At 42.0% G+C, this 24,441-nt stretch overlaps 1 protein-coding gene across 2 annotated transcripts in view; it reads right to left on the reverse strand.

Annotated features, from left to right (window-relative positions):
- Positions 1–6,197: 6,197 nt before the first annotated feature.
- Positions 6,198–24,441, reverse strand: part of ELP4 (elongator acetyltransferase complex subunit 4) — a 371,616-nt gene continuing 353,372 nt past the window's right edge. For both annotated transcript variants that reach the window (XM_089673478.1, XM_089673477.1), the window contains one exon: positions 6,198–6,580. In XM_089673478.1, the coding sequence (XP_089529604.1) occupies positions 6,449–6,580 (132 nt within the window). In that variant the 3' untranslated portion in view covers positions 6,198–6,448. The remainder of the gene's footprint in view (positions 6,581–24,441) is intronic.

Raw genomic sequence — 24,441 nt, forward strand, 5'->3', positions numbered from 1 at the left:
TCAACGCCATGCCAGTTATATGATGACGCTGTACTGCACTGGTGACAGTATGTAAAAAAAAAATAGTAAAAATAATTTTTTACATTTTTTCATTTTTCAAAAAATTCTGACAAAAAAAATTACAACTTCAAAAAACTCCCCATGCCTCTTATGAAGTACGTCGGACTGTCTACTTTGCAGAAAGGGGTAATTTGGGGGATATCTGTACTGTTCTGACATTCTTGGACCTCAAGAACTTAGATTGGCCGTCAGTACTTCAGGATTGATCAATATTCAGATCTATACCATAGTTTGTGAACTCTATAACTTTCCTACAAACTAAATAATACATCCTAATTTGGGTTATTTTCACCAAAAACATGTAGCAGAATACATATTGGCTTAAATTTATGAAGAACAATTATTTATTTGCAAACTTTTATACCAGAAAGAAAAATTTGGGTTTTTTTTTCAAAATTTTCGGTCTTTTTTTGTTAATTTAGCAAAAAATAAAAACCTCAGTATTGCTTAAATACCACCAAAAGAAAGCTCTAGTTGTGTGAAGAAATAAAATTTTAGTTTGAGTACAATGTTGTATGACCGCGCAATTGTCATTCAAAGTGTGAGAGCGCTGAAACCTGAAAAATGGCCTGGGCAGGAAGGGGGTAAAAGTGCCCTGTATGGAAGCGGTTAAACAGCACCCAGTTACCTCTCATGGCCAGGCTGCACAGATATGGAGGTGCAGGATATTATGGAAAAGTAACACTCCCCTTTCTGGTAATGACACATGCCATCCTGCTTCCTCTTGGTATTGACGGATTACCCGTATTGACAGATTCAAGAGCCCCCCACTTCAGCTAATCATAGATGACCCTCTCCTCCTGTAAAGACAGATGACTTCCCCTCTTGGTAGTGATACGTCCGCCCACCAAGTAATGACAGATTACCCTCTCTCCCCACCAGGTAATGACAGATGACCCCCTTCCCCCATCAGGTAATGACAGATGACCCTTCCCCCCCTAGATAATGACAGATGACCCCCTCCTCCCACCAGATAATGACAGATGACCCCCTTCCCCATCAAGTGATGACAGATGATCCCCACTTTCAGGTGCCCTCCTCCTAGTAGTGACACATTGCCCCCCCAGGGAATTACTGATCCCCCCACCACCATCCTGTTAATGTCACATTATCCCCTTCCCATGCGGACAATGACAAATTCCCCATCCAGCTCCCCCTCTGCTTATCTTGCTCAAACTGTCACAGTAAAATCTGCATCCTCTGGAGCCCACAGTTCTTTGGGGGTCCCTCAGGAGATGTTACGGGATTTTGTGAGAATTTTTGTGTGTCAGCAGTTGTTGGGAGGGTGGTGTGGTGTGTGCCTGTTCTCTGCATGGATCTGACCAGTATCTTTACCTCCCCAATGAGTACCAGCTCCTGGATGGTGCTCTCCTCTTCCCTCATTCAGTCCAGTGACAGCTTGGTGTTCATCTCCCGCCTGGTTGTCAGCACTGACACTTTCTCGTCCAGCAGGGTTGGCCTCACTCCATCCTTCCTTCTCTACTCTCTGGCTTGGGACTTGAAAATGGAGCCAAAAGCTCAGAGCTTCCACTTTGTTCTGAATTTCACTTTGCCCATCATAGTGAAAGGGAGACAGCATGGCCCCCCTGAAGCATGAGTGGGGTCACAATTGTGACCCCTGATGTTACGCCCATAAAATGAATAGCGCCTCCCAAACAGAGTCATCCACTGAACCATCAGTCCCCTTTTCTTTGAACAATAAAATGTTGGTATTGAGTCAGATGACTGATCTGGTGAGCCTCATACGTCACTGTATTTATGAATTTGTATAAGTGGTATGTACATTTGTATAATATTGTGTTCTTTGAATTTTATTTTTAATTGTGCTCCCCATTCCTCCTGAAGAAGCTGGGTGCCCTGCGAAATGTGTTGAGATGCTTTACCTACATTGAAGACACCCCAGGCAGACATTGGAAGTCATCTTACGCAATAACATTTTATTGTTTCAAAAAAAAAAAAAAAAATAGTGACTGCTGGTTACATGGGTGAATCTATAAGGGAGGCAAAACTCATTAGTGTGTTTTGTGTAAAAACGTTCTACCCTATTTTTAACTTTTTGAGAATTGTAATAAAATTATCTTTTTTTTATTTTGTGTCCTGGCCCCTGAAAAGTCTGTCTTTCCTTCCTAAAGCAAATTCAGACTATCTGGGTGTGGTGTCCCAGGAACCTCCTCTTTCTACATTTAAAGTACCGTATTAAAAATAAATACCATTGTATGGTACAGTAATTAGCGCCGTTCACGTCTTTGATTTGTAGATCATCAGTATGAAAGCTCTGTTAACTGGTTCACAATCTATACACAAATCCACCTAGAACCAACCCCTCCCCCCAAACATCAACACTGGAATATTACCCCCAACTTACACATACAATGTGTGAACTGTGGGGATATCATGAGATGGCTGCCAGCACTTAATGGTGATTACTCCACATTGACTCCTATACAGGATCCCATTGATTATTTACTCTGCCCCCTAACTTACATACATGAAAGTGAAATGGTGGCATTTTGCACTTCATTTAGTCATCCATCAGTGCATTAATAGGGATGAAATGATGTTAGTTTCAAGCAGATTATTAGTATGCGTTTTTTAGAAATATTGTCCCAGTTAGATCTTACCTATCTGATCTACCAAATCTTACTTATGATTTACCAGATCTTATTTAACATGACTAATGATAATAAATTATTAATTTTAAATGGATGCAGTGGATTACTACACATATTATTCTTTGCCTTAGTAGATGGGCTCAGATGTGTGAACTGGCACAGTAAGGTGTTTTATCTAACTTACTGCCTCATCATTTTATTTATTTTACAATGTTAAATATCTAAACAGCTTCCCCTAATTACAGCCAGGTCAGACCCAGACACGATACTTGTTAAGGAAAGTCTCTCTAAGATAGACAACACTAATGGTTTAGGTCAGTGTTGCCAGTGTTGTGGTACATGTAGCCCAGGGGGCTCTTCTGACAGGTCCAACCCGTACTTCCGCTTTAATTATTTTCAAGCTAACAATGGCGGGCTTCAGCAGATATGAAATATTTAAAACATATCCGGGAGTATTTTAAATGTCTAAAAGACACTAGGGTTTGACTGAAAACATTTTAACATAGCCCCAACTCCAGCCAAACATTTTATTTCAATTTGGACAGAATGGGAAGGGTTACGGCTACTCAAGTTTTAATTGTCATGTAGAGATAAAGATATAGCTTAATTTGCCCATACAGACTGACATATACTGTATGGACCAAATTATTTGTGCAAATATGTTTCCTTTACAAAGGGATGACTTTCTTAAAAATATAATGGGTTAAGAATCACTTGTTTCAGGAAGACTGGATCCTTAAAACCACCCTGATGAAGGGATACTGTAAATGCCTCAAAACACATTGGTTATACTCCTCTGAACAATAAACACATCAAGATTGATCTGATTGGCTTTTGACCTTGAGATTTGGCCCTCTGGTGTCAAGCTAAGTGATCACTAAATTGTCTTCCTTTCCCTGTGACAACCCCAGCAGAATTTCCTTTCTCATAGAGGTGTCACAGGGACAGAAAGTGAGAGAAAATAAAATCCCCAAATCATAACACTTCCCTAGCCTGATCAAAACAAAATGTGGCTATCATTTTGCTTTATGCAATTTAGACAATAAATGTACATACAAAAGGGGTGAAAACTTGGGTAAATATTTCACCAAACCAGAGAAACACTGGTGTAGGTCACTTAGAAGAGAATGTAAAATTAAACTGGTTCAGTGACGCACCCCATTTCACAATAAAAATGTAAATAACCTTTTTTGGATTCTTGGTTAGGCAAATATGATGTATTCAGTTGCGTGCAGCCTCTTGGGATACCTATGTCATGCATGTCTGGAGGCCTTGGGGTGTTCCACTGAGCATACGCCAGAGTACGACATTAGGGGGGGGCTGTTTCTTCAGTGTTCTTGCAGATATCCCCCTCTTGACACACCATGGTACATCATCAAGAGGTTGGCTGTAAGAACCCAGAAGAGACAGCCAGTTCTCGACTATGACAGAGGAGATGGCAGTGCACCACAGGGAAAGCAGCAGCAGAGTGGCAGATCCCTACATTGCAAGATAAGAGGGAATAAAACTTGGGGGGGGGGTAGGAGGTTGGGTGAAATTCCTCTTTGATGGGTCCCCACCTCTCTAACAGTCAGGCTGATGTGAAAGAAGTAATATAATATGACCTTTGTACTGCAATTCCTTAGAATATCATAGCTGGGCAGGTCTGAAATAGGCTCATTCTCTCTATTTCATTATGTTGTGCACAGGCACAAAACTTTTCAGGGTGTCAGGTCCTTGACTGCTTTTCCACTTTAACGAAAGGAGTCAACGGTGCAAATATACTTCTACAGCTCTTTGCTTTATAACAAAATCCAGCATTTCCATTCACAACTCAATTCTTAAAATCTATTGCGAGGGGCCTCCTGTATTTAAACATTGTCTTTTTTCTGACATTTGTGACAGATTTCCTGTCCTCTGTTAAAAAGCTTTGATTTCAGTTTCTGAATTAAATGCACAATGGTTTTCCCAGCATGGTCTATAAACCATGCTAACACACCTTTCTCTTCATTCCTTCTTTTCTCCTAGTAGTGTGAAATTTGTCTTTAAAGCTGGCCATACATGGCTCGAATTTCTCTTGTTCAATGCCAACAGCATGGATGGAGTAAACTATACTACTGGTTAAGGCATTCAGTGGATGGTCTAGGTCAGGGGCGGGCAACCTGCGATTCTCCAGCTATTGCAGAACTACAAGTTCCATCATGCCTCTGCAAGTCATAGCTGTAACTGTCAGTTTTGAAATGTCTCATGGGACCTGTAGAGTCATGCTTGTAACTTCCGGCCTTTGCAATGCCTCATTGGAAATGTAGTTCGACAACAGCTGGAGAGCCGCAGGTTGCCCACCCCTGGTCTAGGTGAGGGCACAGGATTCAGGTCTTTAAACCATCCTGTAGACTTTTTAATTTGGTCTAGGAACTTGGATTCAGCAGCTTTCCACAAAGTGGGCAACTCCCAGAGAAGAAATTGAGAAATTCACGTATTGATAAGCCACAAAGAGCACCAAATGATATCAAGTGACAATGGGAAAATAAAAAGGCAGTCAACATATTTCAGGAGCCCGAAATACCTCTTCATCAGGGTTTAGACAATGTAGGCAAAATATTTATAGCATGCAAAATATAAGTTCCTGGATAGAAATCTCTAGCAGCTAACATCACTTGGCTGCTGCACTCCAAAGCTTAGTTCTTCTGTCTTGTTTAATTTGTCAAAAAAAAAGACTGCATACATTGATGTCTCCCCCTGAAACCAACCCTCCTTGATGCATTTCACAATTGCTGGCTTGCTCACAAGGATATGGGAAGTCCCCTTTCCTTCCTCTATCCTTTTGAGCAAGCCAGTAATGGTGAAAAGGTTTCGGGTTGAAACATTAATGTATGCAGTCTTTTTTTTTTTGACAAATTAAACAAGAAAGAAGAGCTAAGCTTTGGAGTGCAGCTTATATTTTTTATTTTGATTGAAAGTGGAGATAGGCTATGGTAGCCAGCACCACGGTTGTCTGAGTGGGATGAAAGGAACAAGCCTGGAGTGGAGCCATGGGCTTGAGTATATCACTTGGCTAGGAGCAATCACCCATGAATATTATCTCCTGTCAGAGATTTCTGTGCCCTGATGAAGGGGTATTTTTAGCCCCTGAAACATATTAGTGCTTTTTGTTTTCTTGTTCTTACTTGTGATACCAATAAAGAACTCTGGACCCTTGAGGTGATCATTTTGGTGCTCTTTTCAGCTTATCTTCATGGTTATTGTATTCAGGGAGCCGTGGTTTTCAAGTAGCCATGACATCTGCACCCATCTCAGTCAATTTTTAAATTGAAAGTTGACAAGGTAGTAGGGTGCTTGCAGGGCCACCCACGGCTTGATTTTTGGTGGATTTAGTAAGGATCAGTTGAAATTCAAGCTGTCTAGGGTGGCATTACCTATCATTATATGTGTGCACAGCTGACAGCACCTAAAACAATTTATCAAGATTTAAAACATTCTAGCCAGGAGGGAGCAACATGGCAGGTGATTCCATAAAAAATATATTTCAACATTTGCAGACAGTCATACTCTACAGTAAAATCTGTTTAATCTCAGTGTTAGGGGATTAACGAAAAACAGGGTTATAGGTAGAACTTTTGTTTACAGAAAAAACAATTTTACCAACTTATAGGAACACATATTAGAAAAATATCAGACTGCTTTTTTATAACAATATTTTTTTACTGAATATTTCCAGCCTTTTACATATAAAAAAGTAAATAATGATGATGTTAGTGCCTCCTGTGTCTGCGAATGTATCGGCTCCGTAGAAATCGCTAGAAGTCCAGGTGCTTCTTGCCTACGGCTGCAGTGCCACATCCTGAGCTCAGCAGTTTGGCCGATCCTGCCACATCCTGTTTGCTTGAGCGGCTCACTGTGTCTGACAAGTCTGGAGGCAAATGCAGTCTCTGTGGACAGAATGGAAATGAAAAGAACAGAACACAACCATTATTAAATGTTTATTTCAGGAAGAGCGTACACACATTGTCTACCTTGTTAGTCATTCATGTAGTCATTTAGTTTTACATGCTGCAGAAGTATCTATCAATCGCTTCCAAATCATTTGACGGAAATAAAATTGCATGTATATTTTCCAGGCTGGTGTCCGCTCACTCTTTAAATGCCAAGGATGTACCCTTTGTGCCACAGCCTTCATAGGTTAAATAAAAGCTTCTGGCTGCTGCTTGTTTTAAAACTAATTTGAAGTCAAATGAATTTTCAGTCAGATAGACATTGTACTTATAACCTCCATTGTCATGGATCCACATGTACTTACCTGTTATAACAGTTGCACTAAATATGACTCTACAATCCAATAGGCATTAGAGTTTGATCAAGCTGTCATGTGCCCTCTATCTGAACTGGTCTGACATGCCTCCTCTGTGAGGGTGCTTATAATGAGCGGTATAGCACTTACTCAGTTCTACTAGGTGTAAGAGAGCAAAACGTGTATTTCCCAAAATAAATAGGTATTTTAAGGCATTTCCAAGTAAAAATAAAGTTAAAATTCAAAACATAAGTTGGAACAGGACTACAAAAATAAAAAAATACGATGAGACTTTTTTGGGCTTTAAACATTATGCCTAGCTTTTTTGTACAAGGTAGAAGTGATTTTGGTGACTGGAAAGCCACCCAACAGCTACAAACCAGACAATGGAAACCAGAAAAACATGAACTGTTAGGGGTCTTTGAGAAGTGAAGTTGGAAAAGCCATTCTTTAATAACTGGCAAACCTTTAAAAAGTGAGGCACACAATAGGCATAGAGATTGAAACTTTGTGGGTAGACAACCACACAATCTCATTCATGTTAATCTCTTTCCCATGATAGGCTTTCTAAGGGCAGGACGTTGAAAGCACAGTTAAAACAAAGCTTGTAAAACAAGGGTGTTGGATCCTCTCCTGCAACCCTGATCATCAAAAAGCCCTGGCTGACTCTGATCAACTACCAGTGGGATAGTACCCTTCCAGCCTATTGGGCCATATTAACAAATGGTTCTGGTGAACATGTAAAGAGCCATACAAGACACCACACTGGAGGGAAAAGGACAAATAGGGAGATGGTCTGTGAAGGTTCTCATTTATCCAGATCATGCTATAGATAGTAGTGGACTATCGTGGACTTGTTCTGTAATGTTGAAAACAGTTCTCCAATCATCCAAGTGGCTTCTTCATCTCAATTCAGGAACACACACCAGCATTAATAGCCACATCACCAAGAAGAAAGGCTGTAGTAAAACTCTCCGGGAAATCATAAGCAAACTGTCTTTACCACCAAAAAAACTTCTGGGTAAATGGCAATTCTTCTCATAGTGGGTCTGTAAGTGAATGTCTCACCACTGGGCTTAAAGCGGCATAGTGCCTTTGCGAAGTTTGGAAACATTGTTTTCTGTGTCAGCAAACACAGGGACAACTGGCCAAATATTGAGTTTTCTGAAAGCAGAAAATCATTAGTATAAACAGAAGGAAGAAGAGAAGACAGCAAATGAAGGTGAAGGCTGACATTGTGATTTGACTTATCGAGTAGCATATTCTGGATTCAGTGCTAAGGCCTGAGCAGCCAATATCCAGGCCCAAACCAGGGCTGGATCCAGGGGGGTGCTGGGGGCTGTGCCCCCCAGGTTTCAGAGAGTGTATCCACTGATCTATGAGCCAGTCTGATGCAGATAGTTGATGAAAGGAAGCACTCTGATGAGGACAATCCATGTAAGGGGGCACTCTGTTGAGGACACCGGATATAAGGGGCACTCTGATGGGGATAACTGATCATATGTAAGGGGACACTTTGATGAAGATAGTTGATGTAGGGAGGGGAACTCTATTAGTGACACTGATGTAATGGGGCGCTCTGATGGGGACATCTGATGTAAGAGGGTACTCTAATAGAGATCCTGATGTAAAGAGGCACTCTGATGGGGACCCTGATGTAAGGGGGCATTCTGATGGGGACCCTGATGTAAGGGGACACTCTGATGGAGATACTTGATGTAAGGGGGCACTCTGAAAGGGACAACTGATATGTAAGGGGGCACTATGATGAAGACAATTGATGTAAGGGGGGAATTTATTAGGAACACTGATGTGAGGGAGCATTCTGATGGAGACACCTGATGTAAGGGGGGCATTCTGATGGGAACCCTAGAGTCAGTGGGCACTCTGATGGGGACACCTAATGTAAGGGGGCACTCTGGTGGGGACACTGATGTAAGGAGGCACTCTGATGGGAACCCGATGTAAAGGGAGATTCTGATGAGCAGTCATGATGTAAAGAGGGACTCTAATGAGGACCCCAGATGTAAACAGGGACTCTGATAGGGACATCTGATATAGGGGGGGGGCAGGTTTTGTTTAATCATCCTAATCTAATGAAAACCTAATACACGATAGAGTTTCCCAGGTCAGGAGACTTTGACGCAGGCTGTCACACCCAGTGCTGATATTATACACCTGACTTTTTTATTCACTGCACTCCCAGATCAGATAGGCTGGCCCTGGCCCAAACACTGTCACTTAATGAGGAAGAGTATGTCCTCAACCTGTGTAAGCCTCAACAATATATCAATATCTGGTCTCTGTTATAATTGAGCAATGTTGGAACACAGGCACTGAGAAATGGAGTGGCAAGGAAGCATGCGGAAGGTAAGTATATGTGGATCTGGTCAGGTGGGGGGCTAGCAGCAGACTCAGTCACCCAAGGGCTCATTTCTAAGGGATACCAATATGAGCTCACTGTTACACTGCGCTTTTTTGCACACACCATGGACCATTCCATTTATAAATATTGAGCTGCGGTGTGTAGAACACAGGGGGATCCCAAAAAGGTGTTTCCTCCATTGATCTGAACACCAATCTTCAATATAAATTAAGTTTGGAACCAAATCCCAATTCCTTGCAAATACAGAACTGAAAAAGGGCTAAGAAGAAATTTAGGGAGTATGGGTATGCCAAAAAGATAAAAAAAAAGTTTACTGATATCAAACAACTAAAAATGTAAAAAAAAAAACATTAAAAGGTGTTCACAAGCATACACAATGCTTAGCAACATTAAGATTTAAATAAATGTTAATATCAGATTGTATCCAAAATTTGTTGACCCCTACGAGGTGCAACAATTTTAATTATTCAAATAGACTGTAAAAAAAAAAAAAGCAAACATCTCTGCATCCTTCAAAAGATCGGATGAAATTTGAATACGTTTTTTCTAATCTTCTGTTATGATTCCAGGCACCATCTTTGCGGAATGTTTTCTCATTCCTAAATTCTGCCGTACTGTTTCCCTGTTCATGTTCACTGCCATCATTCATACACTTAATCTTCAATCTGAGCATACAAAGGTTCACACTCTGTCCACATTTGCATCCATCCTTTGTGTTTTTGGCTGCCCACTCGCATCATCGTGGACATCTTCCCACCCCTCCTTAAACCATCAAAAACACTTTCTTCATGGAATGTTCACCATAATCCTGTTGTAAACAGCTACAGTTTAATTTGTACTTTTCCCAAATAACAAACAAAATTTGATGTTAAGCTGCTGCTCCAGATTCCTATCCCTCATTTTCTGCCAACAGCACAATGCGCACACGTTATTCCTTCTACTACTCCATAAAGACCGAGTCAACTGGTATGTGACCCAGGCGAGTGCAAGTTAGAACACGTCAGAACACGCTTGAGTGCAAAAGGCCGTGTGACTTGCCACCTTAGTGCTATGCCACAGACATTCCAGGAGTAAATTGTCACACCTCGTATATTTAGATTTATGCACAAGAACTTTAGTTTTGGTTTAGAGAAGCCTGGTAGCATTGTGTATTCACATCATATACTTGGTAATGCCCGTGAACTCCTTTTAATGTTTTAATGATATATTTTTAGTTGATACCAATACATTGCTTTTAAGCTATTTGAAAAACCAATACTCCCAAAATTGCTCTTTTTTTGACCATTTTCAATGCTGTGTGGTTTGCAACCAAAGGAGCCCCAGGGAGTTCTCTCTCCTGAATGGAGTTTAGAGAGCTTTGTGATTGGAGGAGAGATGTTCATGTGACTGGGATCTGCCCATTTTTTCCCAACAGAACTTTAATTTGATTTTGTTGAATTCTATCTGGCTTCAGAGCCCCAAAGCTGGTGGAGAGCAGAGCACAGTTTTACAGCACATCGCTGTTCCTTCTAAATGTTTTTTCTGTTCTACAGCAATGGCAGCAGAGCAATCATACCGCTGCTTTTTAAATAACCCCCTTAATATTAAAGCAGTAAAGTGACAGCGCCTCTTTAAACTGAAAAGCAAATAATAACTACTAGTTAAAAGTAATTTGATTTTGCGGCTCCTATTTTGTTGCTTTCCAGTTATCTGAAATATTCATTAATCTGGGCTATTTGATAATCTGCCTACCTTATAACAATCCAGCTCCCTTATTATAATTGAATTAGAGTAGTAAATTCATTTTTTGATTACCTCCTGCTGGCAAACAGTAAAATAGAAAGGTTTACTGTACTTTTACCTCTCGTATTTCTCACTCGTGTTCGTGTGCAGTGCAGCGGAAAATGTGTTTTGTGCAGGAAAGAAAAAAAAACGAGAAAAATATAGCAAATGTGTGGCATGCCCCAGGCTTAAAAATGCCTTGTTCAGATATGACAGCTGAGACCACAGCAGGAGAATAGCAGGGAGAGAGAGTGGAGCGTTGGGGATGGAAGGGTGAAATCCTCCCTGCAAAGGTGACACAGAAATGATTTCCGTAAACTACAACCCAACTGCACAGGATAGGAAATCGGGGACGGCTCTCTGCATTGTATAACAGAGAAGGCCTGTAATTAAGAGGAAACATGTAACCCATATATCATGGTAAATTATATTCCTGTACTGTAAATGTCTAATAGACATAATCACCAGTAAACATATCATATAATGTTGTGTCCACTTCCAAATGTGCTGAGCACTTTGTTAACCACCTGCTTTCCAAGTCTGTTCTGACACTTTTCTCCTACATGTAAAAATCATCATTTTTTGCTAGAAAATTACTTAGAACCCCAAACCATTATATATGTTTTTTAAGAAGAGGCCCTAGAGAATAAAATGAGTTACAATTTTGTAGGTCACACTGTACTTGCGCAGCAGTTTTTTAAAAGCAAATGTAAAAACAAATACACTTTAATGAATTCTAGTACACACAAAAACAATATAATACCAATTTCTGGTAAATAAAATGTCATATATATATATATATATATATATATACATACATACAGGTGAAACTCGAAAAATTAGAGTATCATGCAAAAACTCATTTATTTCAGTAATGCAACTTAAAAGGGGAAAGTAATATATGAGATAGACTCATTACATGCAAAGCAAGATAGTTCAAGCCGTGATTTGTCACAATTGTGATTATGGCTTACAGCTCATGAAAATCCCAAATCCACAATCTCAGAAAATGAGAATATTGTGAAAAGGTGCAATATTCTCGGCTCAAAGTGTCCCACTCTAATCAGCTAATTAAGCCATAACACCTGCAAAGGGTTCTTGAGACTTTAAATGGTCTCTCAGTCTGGTTCAGTAGGAACCACAATCATGGGAAAGACTGTTGACTTGACAGATGTGCAGAAAACCATCATTGACACCCTCCAGAAGGAGGGAAAGCCTGAAAGGTAATTGTAAAAGAAGTTGGATGTTCTCAAAGTGCTGTATCAAAGCACATTAATAGAAAGTTATGTGGAAGGGAAAAGTGTGGAAGAAAAAGGTGCACAAGCAGCAGGGATGACGGCAGCCTGGAGAGGATTGTCAGGAAAAGGCCATTCAAAAGTGTTGGGGACTTTCACAAGGAGTGGACTGAGGTTGGAGTCAGTGCATCAAGAGCCACCACACACAGACGGATCCTGGACATGGGCTTCAAATGTCTTATTCCTCTTGTCAAACCGCTCCTGAACAACAAACAACGTCAGAAGCGTCTTACCTGGGCTAAAGAAAAACAGACCTGGTCTGTTGCTCAGTGGTCCAAAGTCCTCTTTTCTGATGAGAGCAACTTTTGCATCTCATTTGGAAACCAAGGACCCAGAGTATGGAGGAAGAATGGAGTGGCACACACTGCAAGATGCTTGAAGTCCAGTGTGAAGTTTCCACAGTCTGTGTTGATTTGGGGAGCCATGTCATCTGCTGGTGTTGGTCCACTGTGCTTCATTAAGTCCAGGGTCAACGCACCCGTCTACCAGGAGATTTCAGAGCACTTCATGCTTCCTTCCACAGACAAGCTTTATGGGGATGCTGACTTCATTTTCCAGCAGGAATTGTCACCTGCCCACACTGCCAAAAGCACCAAAACCTGGTTCAATAACTGTGGAATTACTGTGCTTGATTGGTCAGCAAACTCACCTGAACTGAACCCCATAGAGAATCTATGGGGCATTGCCAAGAGAAAGATGAGAGACATGAGACCGAACAATGCAGAAGAGCTGAAGGCCACTATTGAAGCATCCTGGTCTTCCATAACACCTCAGCAGTGCCACAGGCTGATAGCTTCCATGCCACGCCGCATTGAGGCAATAATTGCTGCAAAAGGGGCCCAAACCAAATACTGAGTACATATGCATGCTTATACTTTTCAGAGGTCTGATATTGTTCTATGTACAATCCTTGTTTTATTGATTGCATGTAATATTCTAATTTTCTGAGATTGTGGATTTGCGGTTTTCATGAGCTGTAAGCCATAATCATCACAATTATGACAAATCACGGCTTGAACTATCTTGCTTTGCATGTAATGAGTCTATCTCATATATTAGTTTCACCTTTTAAGTTGCAATACTGAAATAAATTAACTTTTGCACGATATTCTAATTTTTCGAGTTTCACCTGTATATATCACACTTGTACACCTGGGGAACAAAGCCAAACTACAGTACTTAAAAATTTCTATAAGCGATGATTTAAATGACTTTACAGATTACCAGTTTAAAATTACACATTATTAACCACTTTCCTGCCGCCCTATAGTAGACGTACTGCTACAGGACGGCAGGGCTGTACAAAAGAACGAAGAATATACAAGATATGCATTTCCGAGTAGGGGGGTGCACGTGCGGCGCCCTACCCGAGCTGCTATTGGTGGCTAGGGATGTCAATCACTCGGTGATTGTTAGGTAAAGCGGACAGGAGAGAGACCTATGTGTAAACAACACAGGTCTCTCTGCTGTCAGCAAAGACATGCTGCTTTGTATTTCTCTGCACATAAATACAAAGCAGCATGTTTCCATAGTAAAACACACATACAGTGAGGAACAGAAGTATTTGAACACCCTGCGATGTTCTGAGTGGAACTGAGTGGCTGTCTGCTGTGTGTTTAACATTATGTGCTACTGTAGCACATAATGTTAAACACACACGGCAGACAGTTAGCCACTCAGTTAGTTCCACTCAGAACAGGCCTCGCCATGGTTGACCAAAGGAGTTGAGTGCACGTGCTCAGCATCATATCCAAAGGTTGTCTTTGGGAAATAGACCCGCACCGCCATTCGCGGCCATGGCTGTCAATCACCGGGTCCTGGCCAGTGATTACCCGCTGGCGCCCGGAGATTACCGAGGATCTCCAACGGGGAGAAGGGCCGCTTTGTTTACTAACAGCCCTCCTCCCTGTCAGCTCGGGCACACTGCTCTGGATGGCTGTGAGCCATCCAGAGCAGTGTGCTTACAGTGAAGCACCAACACACTGCCCCCCAGTAAAACACTCCCAGCACACAGTTAACCCTTTGATCGCCCCTCATGTTAACCCTTCCTGCCCAGTGCCATTAGTACAGTGTCAGTGCTTTTTTTTTTTTTTTTTTTTTTTAGCACTGATCACTGTATTGGTGTCACTGGGGATGTCTGTGATAACAAGTCAGTTCCCCCCAGTGTCAGAATGCCTGCTGCAGTCCCGCTATAAGTCGCCTTTATTAGTATAAAAAAAAAACCAAATTCCAGTATCTATACCGCCATTTGTAAACGCTATAACTCTCACGTAAACCAATTAATTTACACGTATTGGTTTTTTTTTTTTTTTTTTAGCAAAGACATGTAGCAGACTAAATTTTGGCCTTAATTCATGACAAAATTTGATTTTTACATTTTTTTTACTGGCCATGTTTCATAGCAAGAAGTCAAAAATATATTTTTTTTTCTCAAAATTGTCTGACTTTTTTTTTTATAGCCCAAAAAATTAAAAATGCACAGAAGATCAAATACCACCAAAAGAAAGCTCAATTTGTGGGAAACAAAGTACGTAAATTTCATTTGGGTTCAGCGTTGCATGACCGCGCAATTGTCAGTTAAATTGACGCAGCGCCGTACCACAAAAAAAGGCCTGGTCAGGAAGGGGGGTAAATCCTCAGGAGGGCAAGTGGTTGAAGTGATTCATCAATTAAACACAAAAATACTGGGATGATGCCTGTAGCAGCAGTCATCATCCTGGTAGAACCCATTTAACCAGAGGATGTACAGGTATGTCCTATGGGAAGGAAGTGATTAAAGCTGAACTCCAGGCAAAACAAATGCACAAATGAACAGATAGGAAAGCTGTATTATCACCTGCAAAAGAAGATTTACTTCCGACTATCTAGCCCTAAGATTTACACAGCTATGCCACACAGCACAGTCATCTCTGGAGGAGCAGGAGAACTTTTTTTTTCTTAAAGTACCATTTACAGGTCTGGTCCTCCCAGTCTGTGACTGGGCTGTTAAAGGAGAAGCAGCAGATTGATGAGCTCATCTCTCTGTCACTCTGCCTTTTCCTGTCATCAGCATGTTCCTTGTTGGCACATAAATGCTACAGCTGATATTAGCTCCATATGCGGCTTCTCCCTCTCTTGTGTCAGCTCTGATGTACAAGGACAAGAGTAAAATTTGGGTACTTACACTGCTTGCATTAAAAATAATACATTTAAAGCGGAGTTCCACCTAAACGTAGAAGCTCTGCCTCCACTCCATATCTGGCACTTTTAGGGGGAATGGGGGAAGGGGGGGGGGGAGAACGGGTACCAGGTGTTGACCGGGAACCCGCTCCTGCTTCTGGCTCAGTTTGCCGAAGTTCGGGCCCTCTCGGACAGGTCCCAGAGAACGCTCTATGTGCATGCACAGTAGGACACCGTCTGTGAAGCCACAAGGCTTTACTGCCCGTTTCCCTTAGGCAAGATAGCAGTGCCAGCACCCGACAGCCAATTGAAGAATCGGCTTGGGGAAAGGATACCGCTGGATATCAGGACGGGTAAATGCCCTAAAATTAAAAGTCAGTAGCTACAGTATTTGTAAAGAAATGGCAAACCCAGATACTCCTGTGCTTAGGGATGGACTCAGTGTAGTTAGGCCCACATCACAAAATTCTTGGAATATGCACGCCTTGCGGCCCTCAAAAGACCAGGGAAGTCCTGCAGCAGCAGGTAAGTATGGCAGTGACCAGGAAGCAGGCCAGGCGCAGGACCGTGGGTGCAGCAGCAGGTAAGTATGGTTGCCGTCAGGATGCAAGCCAGGTGCAGGTACAGGTAAGTAGGTGTAACAGAGTCAGACAAGCCGGGTCAGTATTAAGCCAGCAGATCAAGTACAAGGGAGCAGGCAAGCGGATGGTCAGGGATAGCTGAGGTCGGTGCAGGCGGAGTTCTTTGTTAGTCAGGTCAGATCAGGATACAGGCAACAGAAGCAGGTAATAAGTGCAGGGATGTTGTAGACCAGAAGGCATTGATTTTACTGGTCTGCAGGTTTAAATAGCCCGCCTAGCGGTGACGTGTACATTACTGCGCATGCGCGCACCTCCGTGCTTCTGCACATGTGCGCCCGTACGCTCCTGCGCATGTGCACTCACACCGCCACGGCCCGAGGGGATCCCTGACAGCAAGGATGCCCCATTGTTTGATGGAAATGATCAACCATCGGAGGAATGAATTCAAGGACACCCCAAAAATCAAAGTGAAAAAATTATGCAGCAGGCTAGTCCATTTTGCGGAAATTTCATTGCAGCAACTCAAAATGGTACTCAAAGGTTTGTATGGCCCCCATGTGCTTGTATGCATCCTGACATGGACCAGGGTATCACTGAGTTCTTTGACAGTCTGAGGTGCAACCTGGCATCGTCAGATGGACCGAAACATGATATCCAAGAGGTGAATTCAGATCAGGTGAGCATGGGGGCTATTCAATGGTATAAATTCATTCATCCTCCAAGAACTGCCTGCATATTCTCGCCACTTGAGGTCGGGCATTGTTGTGCACCAGGAAAAACACAGGACCCACTGCACCAGGACAGGGTCTGACAATGGCTCCAAGGATTTCATCCCGATACTTATTGGCAGTCAGGGTGCCATTATCTAGCCTGTAGAGGTCTGTGTGTCCCTCCATGGATATGCCTCCCAAGACCATCACTGACCCACCACCAAAACGGTCATGCTGAAAGATGTTACAGGCAGCATAATGTTCTCTACGGCTTCTGCAGACCCTTTCACATCTGTCACATGTGCTTAGGGTGAACCTGCTCTCATCTGTGAAAAGCACAGGGTGCCAGTGGTGGACCTGCCAATTCTGGTGTTTAATGGAAAATAACAATCAAGCTCTATGGTGCCGGGCAGTGAGCACAGGGCCCACTAGAGGACGTTGGGCCCTCAGGCTACCCTCATGAAATCTGTTTCTGATTGTTTGGTCATTTTGTAGGGCTCTGGTAGTGCTCATCCTGTTCCTTCTTGCACCAAGGAGCATATACTGGTCCTGCTGACGGGTTAAGGACCTTCCATGGCCCTGTCCAGCTCTCCTAGAGTAACTGCCTGTCTCCTGGAATCTCCTCCATGCACTTGAGGTTGTGCTGGGAGACACAGCAAACCTTCTGGCAATGGCACGTATTGATGTGCAATCCTGGAGGAGTTGGACTGCCTGTGCAACCCCTGTAGGGTCCAGGTATCGCCTCATGCTACCAGTAGAGGCACTGACCCTAGTCAAATGCAAAACTAGTGGAAAACAGCCAGAAAAGATGAGTAGGGAAAACAATGTCAGTGACCTCCACCTGTAAAACCATTCCTGTTTTGGGGGTCGTCTCATTGTTGCCCATCTAGTGCAGCTGTTGTTAATTTCATTAACATCAAAGCAGCTGAGACTGATTAACAACCCCCTCTGCTACTTAACTGACCAGATCAATATTTCAGGAGTTTAATTGACTTGATGCTATACTCTGATTAAAGAGTGTTCCTTTAATTTTCTTGAGCAGTGTATATGGAAGGAGCATCATCCAATATACCAACAAAGGTAGAGTATGTTACCAGTGATAGATGATACAGCTGTATTGTTTACAGCCCTGGACAAAAGTTTTGAGAATGACACAAAAATTAATTTACCTGCAAGGAAACACGTGCCGTCATCATTGCTTTGCACAAAAAGGGATATTGCTGCTATCCAGACTGAACCTAAATCAACCATTTATCAGATCATCAAGAACTTCAACGAGAGAGATTCAATTGTTGTAAAGAAGGCTTCAGGGCGCTCAGGAAATTTCAGCAAGCACCAGGACCGTCTCCTAAAGTTGATTCAGCTGCGGGATCGGGGCACCACCAGTGCAGAGCTTGCTCAGGAATGGCAGCAGGCAAGTGTGAGTGCATCTGTACGCACAGTGAGGTAAAGACTTTTGGAGGATGGGCTGGTGTCAACAAGGCAGCAAAGAAGCCACTTCTCTCCAGGAAAAACATCAGGGACAGAGTGATATTCTGCAAAAGGTACAGGGATTGGACTGCAAAGGACTGGGGTAAAGTAATTTTCTCTGATAAATCCCTTTTCTGATTGCTTGGGGAAAAAAACTTTGGAGAAGAAAAGGTGAGCGTTACCATCAGTCTTGTGTCATGCCAACAGTAAAGCATTCTGAGACCATTCATGTGTGGGATTACTTTTCAGCCAAGGAGTGGGCTCACTCACAATTTTGCCTAAGAACACAGCCATGAATAAAGTATGGTACAAAAACATCCTCTGAAAGCAACTTCTTCCAACCATCCAAGAACAGCTTGGTGACAAACAATTGCTTATCCAGCAGGATGGAGCACCTTGCCATAAGGCTAAATTGATAACTAAGCGGCTTGGGGAACAAAACACTTTGGGTCCAGACCTTAATCCCATTGAGAACTTGCAGTCAATCCTCAAGAGGCGGGTGAACAAAACCCCCCCAAAAACCCCATATCTGACAAACTCCAAGTATTGATTATGCAAAAATAGGCTGCCATCAGTCAGGATGTGGCCCAAAAATTGATTGACAGCAAGCCAGTGAGAATTGCAGAGGTCTTAAAAAAAACAAAAAAAAAAGGGTCAGCACTGCAAATATTGACTTTTTGCATAAACTTAATGTAATTGTCAATAAAGTCTATGACACTTATGAAATGCTTGTAATTATACATCAGTATACCATAACATCTGACAAAAATATCTAAAAACACTGAAGCAGCAGGTTTTGTGAAAACTAATATTTGTGTCATTCGCAAAAGTTATGGCTAGGGCTGTATATGTTTTTTTGGGGAGTTGACTATCATGTAATATTATCCAAGATGGTATGACCTTAAACAGTACATGTAATGTGCGACTTCTGTAAGGAAAACTAAACACCCCCTCCATTGTTTCCATTTTGTTACACATGGTCATGGGTAGGCACAATTCCTTGTTAACAAGGTCAACCAACCTAAAGAGCTGGCTGTGCTGTTGTAAATTCAGCTTTAAATGTTCATAAAATGTAGCACCTAATAACACTAAAAAAATTTGATCCGCATCACAGAGATTCATAGATGGCAGAAATAATTCCCTGAAACAGAACGAGTAGACATTAATCCAAAACATGGTATTGAAAGAAAGTTCAGATCTATACTGAAATTTATATACTATAGTTAGCCCACCAAAATGTAACATTTCAGTTATTGGAAATTGAGAGGTTGCTTCAACCACTGGCTTCTAATGGGAAATGCCCATGGGAAATCTCCCAGCCACCGTGCTAAATACAGTTCTGTTTTTCCCAGACATCCTGTTGCACTGTCCACAATACTAAAAAAAAATCCAACAGAGAGACTGGGACCTATTTTTAAGGCCTACGTCAGGATTCATGACCTGGATGTAGAAATAGTCGTTGGATTCCGTGAGATGTAGATTGTACACCCCTTGTGGGTTAGGGACTGATGTGAATGTACAATATATATGTAAAGCGCTGTGTAAATTGACGGCGCTAATTATGTGCCTGAAGCAAATAATAGAATAAATAAAAGATGTAAGGAATAGAAACTGTTAGGTAGCTTATTTGTCCATTTTCCCTTAAAAAATTGATATATCAATATATTCTCCATTGAGACATACTGATTTTTTTTTCTCTTCTTTTGCTCACCTGTCTGTTACCCTTTTTCCTGTCCTTACCCTCCACCTTGCTTAAATTCTTGAAAAACTGACCTTTACAGGATAGAGATGCAGGCACTTGGACGATTCAGTATGTATATGCCATATGTTGGCTTTTCTTGCTTTGTTCTTTTTGGTGACCAAATTTTTTTTTCTCTGCCAACTTATTTGAATGTAATTTGTTTTTGGCCCATGTGTAGCTGAACTAATAGTTTGTTGTTGTAAAATGTGTTATTTACCCTGTAAACCGGTCAAATTAAAAAAAGTATTAAATTAAAAAGACATACTGATTACACAGAGAGATGCATAGTCTTGTGCCATATTTACCACAGGTTAACTCCCAGGAGCCTATGAACAAGTGCCAGTAATACACAGTAAAATATCCTAAAGGCTTTTCGTTTCAATACTCTTGTATTTAAGAATTTATAGACATACTGTACATGACAGCAAGCACAATTCCAGTCAAAGATGAAACATACAGAAAAATCAGGGCACAAGTCAATAATAGTCCAGGGCTAAAAACGCCTTAACTAGTCCATGTTATTGGTACCCTTCAGTGGAGAATCAAATACAACACATTGGCTGTGCTGTAGTAACCAACTAGGGGAGTACAGAGTAAAAAAATATTAAAAGAGAGGAAGTAGAGCACACTGGGGAGAAAAGGTAGAGGAGGGATAGAGAGGAGGAAGTTCACTGGAGGTGGATTGGTCATTGCTCATTGACCAAGCAGGATGGCCTAGCCAGCCAGATGGGGTGGTCAGATAGTTTTTTTTTCGTCAGGAAAAAAAGTTGATTGAAACAAAGATTAAGCATACAAAGAAAAGGACCAAACATTCCAGGTTCCACAGTACAGTGTCTATATATGACTCAGGACAAATAAACAATATACTAAGACAGTCCAGCAATTGTCCATCCAGCTACCCATAAACAAAAAGTATAAAAGAGCAGTCCCGCAGTTCTGACTGAAAACAAGCTATACAGAATGTCAAACAAACAACCTATCCATAACCAGATCCACCGGCGCAAGGCCTGGCCATACTTTATTAAACTTAGTGAAGCATCCCCAATGTTGAAAAATAACTAGCTCATATCTGAGAGTAATGCCCATATGCTCCCCACACTCTTTAAGAGTGAGAGGGGAAGTACTCTTTCAATGTAACAATATCACTTTACGGGCCTGAAACAAGGCTTTAGCAACAGCCTCCCCCGTAAACTGATCCATTACCACATCAATAATGCCTAAGATACAGCGTTTAGGGTCCAGAAGAAGAGTAGTAAGGAAAACTCAGTTAATGGTATTAAGTACTGCCTCCCAATACCTATGCAATTTGGGGCAACGCCACAGCATATGGATCAGTGTACCATGATCCCTGGTACCTTTAAGACAAATAGGAATGGCGATAAAGCCCATTTTGGACATTCGCACCGGAGTGTAGTGCACCCTCAGTAGGATATAAAACTGAGACAATCGCTGGAATGTGTTCAAGGAGCTAGAATGGACCACCTTCAGCGCCATCTCCCACTGCTCACCAGCTAGTTCCCCTATATCCATTTCTCACCTCTCCGCTACTTTCCAAGGATAAGCTGCTGCATGGATGTTCAGCAGCATTGCGGGAGAGTGAGAAATATAGCCTTTCTGACTGCATCTCATTAAATATAGGGGTAGGGGAGAGAGAGAATCCTTGCGGGAAATGCTGCGCCTGGATGGCATGCCGCAGCTGCAAATTATAAAAGAGCATGGATTGTGGTAACCCATATTGCGATTGTAGAGTGGAGAATGGTAGCAAAATACCCACTCTCAAAATATGTGTCAGATGCAACACTCCGTGAGATAGCTATTTCCTTGCATATGGCAATCCAGCCAGCTCAGAATATGTAGGGTTATCCCAATTAGGGATATAATTCGTAAAACCCTCTACTGTCTGTAACTGTTTGGCCTTACACCACACTTTGTGCATCAATCTGTGCATGGGTAAGGACTGGTTCGGCTTAGCAAACCTCTGGGATTCTAAACCTTCAGGGAGAGAAGTTGACTGGGTGCAATGTAGGACCAGGGCCAGAGAAGAGTCTACAGTGACCCTGGTGCCATCATCAGCCTGAGACATACCCGGCAACATATGCTGCAGTTGAGCCGCCAAATAGTAAAGCCAGGGATTGGGAAATGCAATGCCTCCAGTGCACTTAGGTTTCTGAAGTTGTTTCCAAAGGAGAGACTGAAAAATAGCATTAAATGTATGGAACAACTTAATGGCATTACAACAGGGGAGTTATGAAAGAAATACAGCAATTGAGGCATCATATTTGGCCAAATTAGTCCATCCAATCACAGAAAGCTTAAGTTTATGCCATATCTTAAGTTTGTCCCGAAACCTATTGAGCATTTGAGAGATGTTCAGGTGGGAATAAGCCGTCAACTCAGAGAAGACGACAATGCCTAGATACTTAAAGGATGCTACACAGGGAACAGGGCAAAACAGATGTAATTGAGGGTTGGGTGTTCCCTCCAGAGAAAGCAATGCTGATCTGGACCAGTTTATGGTCAACCCAGAGTATGTATCAAATTCCTGTATAGTATCCATAGTAGCTTTCAAAGAAGCATCACATTTCAAAAAATCCTGACCTAATCCTGTACCGAACCTGATGTAAACCTGACATGAACCGCTGAACAACTACTGTGTCAATTAGCTGTGATACCTGAGCTTCAATCCGCACAGCACATGTATGAATCAGATCTTAAAGTATACCAGTGTACAGACTATGAACATTTAAGTATTTACATACAGTATTCTTAACAAGCAGTAAGGCCCCTTTCGCATGAGGTGGGCTCTGTTTGGACCATCAGGGGATCTGCCCACTGATCCCCTGCTGATCAGAACAAAGCGGGCGGATGACAAGTCCATCTACACTCAGTTTGAGGCAGAGCGAATGCGGATAGAGCCCACTGTACTCTTTTAGTGATCGGGTATAAATGGACTCCACTGTCCATTTACACCTGGCTGTCGTCCAATTCAATTCACCTAGAGCAGGGGTAAGCAAGCTGCGGCTCTTCAGCTGTTGCAGGACTACAAGTTCCATCATGCCTCATAGCTGTAACTGTCAATTTTGCAATGTCTCATGGGAAATGTAGTTTCACAACAGCTAGAGAGCCGCAGGTTGCCTACCCCTGATCTAGATAAAAGAGACATATTTCAATCAGATTAGAGATAGGTGGGTGTAAATGGACACAAGTCAGTTTATGCCTGCCGGTTCACAGGAGTGAATGGAGGGTCCGTTCAGGTCCACCTGAAAATCTGACAGGTGGACCTGATTGGACCCTTCGTTTGAAAAGGGTCTAAGTCAACTTTTTTTAAATCAGATACATTTTAGACACATCTTCTATGGGAAACATAGATTGCACATTGCATTGCATAAGGGATAAGAAAGGCAAACATTTAACAAGAGAAAAAAAACCTCTTTCTTCATGAGAACCATAATAAGGTAGTAGATTACCTTTAAAACTAATCCTCATTGATTTCTTTAAGTGCAGGCACTGTGGAGTACTTAATTCTGAAAGTTAGCAGCAGCCCTAAAGTCCTTTCAAGATCTTCTCTCAGCAGTTTAGCTCATCCTCTTTCCCCTCCCTGAGCTAAAAAATGAATAGGCTAGCCGGTTCATAGGTCTCTATTGAGAGGGGGTATCAAGGTGAGCTGAACTGCTGTCATGTAAATGCTTCAATTTCCATAGCCTGGCCTCAGATTTACTTTAAAAATGCAAATCTACATTAAAATCTCTATCAGTAAATGCACATCATGTCCCCAGTATAACCAAGTCTCAGAATTTTTAAGGTCAAAGTATACTGACAAAACAGAACACAGTGGGACATTTTTATACATTATCATAAGTTAGACCACAAGTAAATGAGTTTTAACCATTAGCCGCCCGGCCTATAGCCGTTTGGCGGCGGAAAAAATGCTTCACCTTTCCGGGTGCACGCCATTTGGCGTGCTCCCGCACATGCGCAGTTTGCGCGGTTGCAGAGCCGCGCAGCGGCGCGATCTGTCACCGGCCGTGTACCTCGGTCACAGCCGATGACAGATCTGAGTATCGGCCCCCGTTGCCGGTACCATGTGACCTGCTGTGACCAATCACAGCAGGTCACATGACAGTTGTATACAATGGATGGCTTCAATTTTTTAATTTTCCGAAAAATTATGACAAAAAAAATACAACTTCAAAAAACGCGCCATGCCGCTTATGAAATACGTCGGACTGTCTACTTTGCAAAAAGGGGTCATTTGGGGGATATCTGTACTGTTCTGACATTCTTGGACCTCAAGAAATTAGATTGGCTGTCAGTACAATTTTCAGATCTATACCATAGTTGTGAACTCTATAACTTTCCTACAAACTAAAAAATACATCCTAATTTGGGTTATTTTCAC

The sequence above is a fragment of the Staurois parvus genome, unplaced genomic scaffold, assembly GCF_062004578.1.
Source record: "Staurois parvus isolate SC_StPar_1 unplaced genomic scaffold, SC_StPar_1.0 ptg000138l, whole genome shotgun sequence".
NCBI classification, from domain to species: Eukaryota; Metazoa; Chordata; class Amphibia; order Anura; family Ranidae; genus Staurois; species Staurois parvus.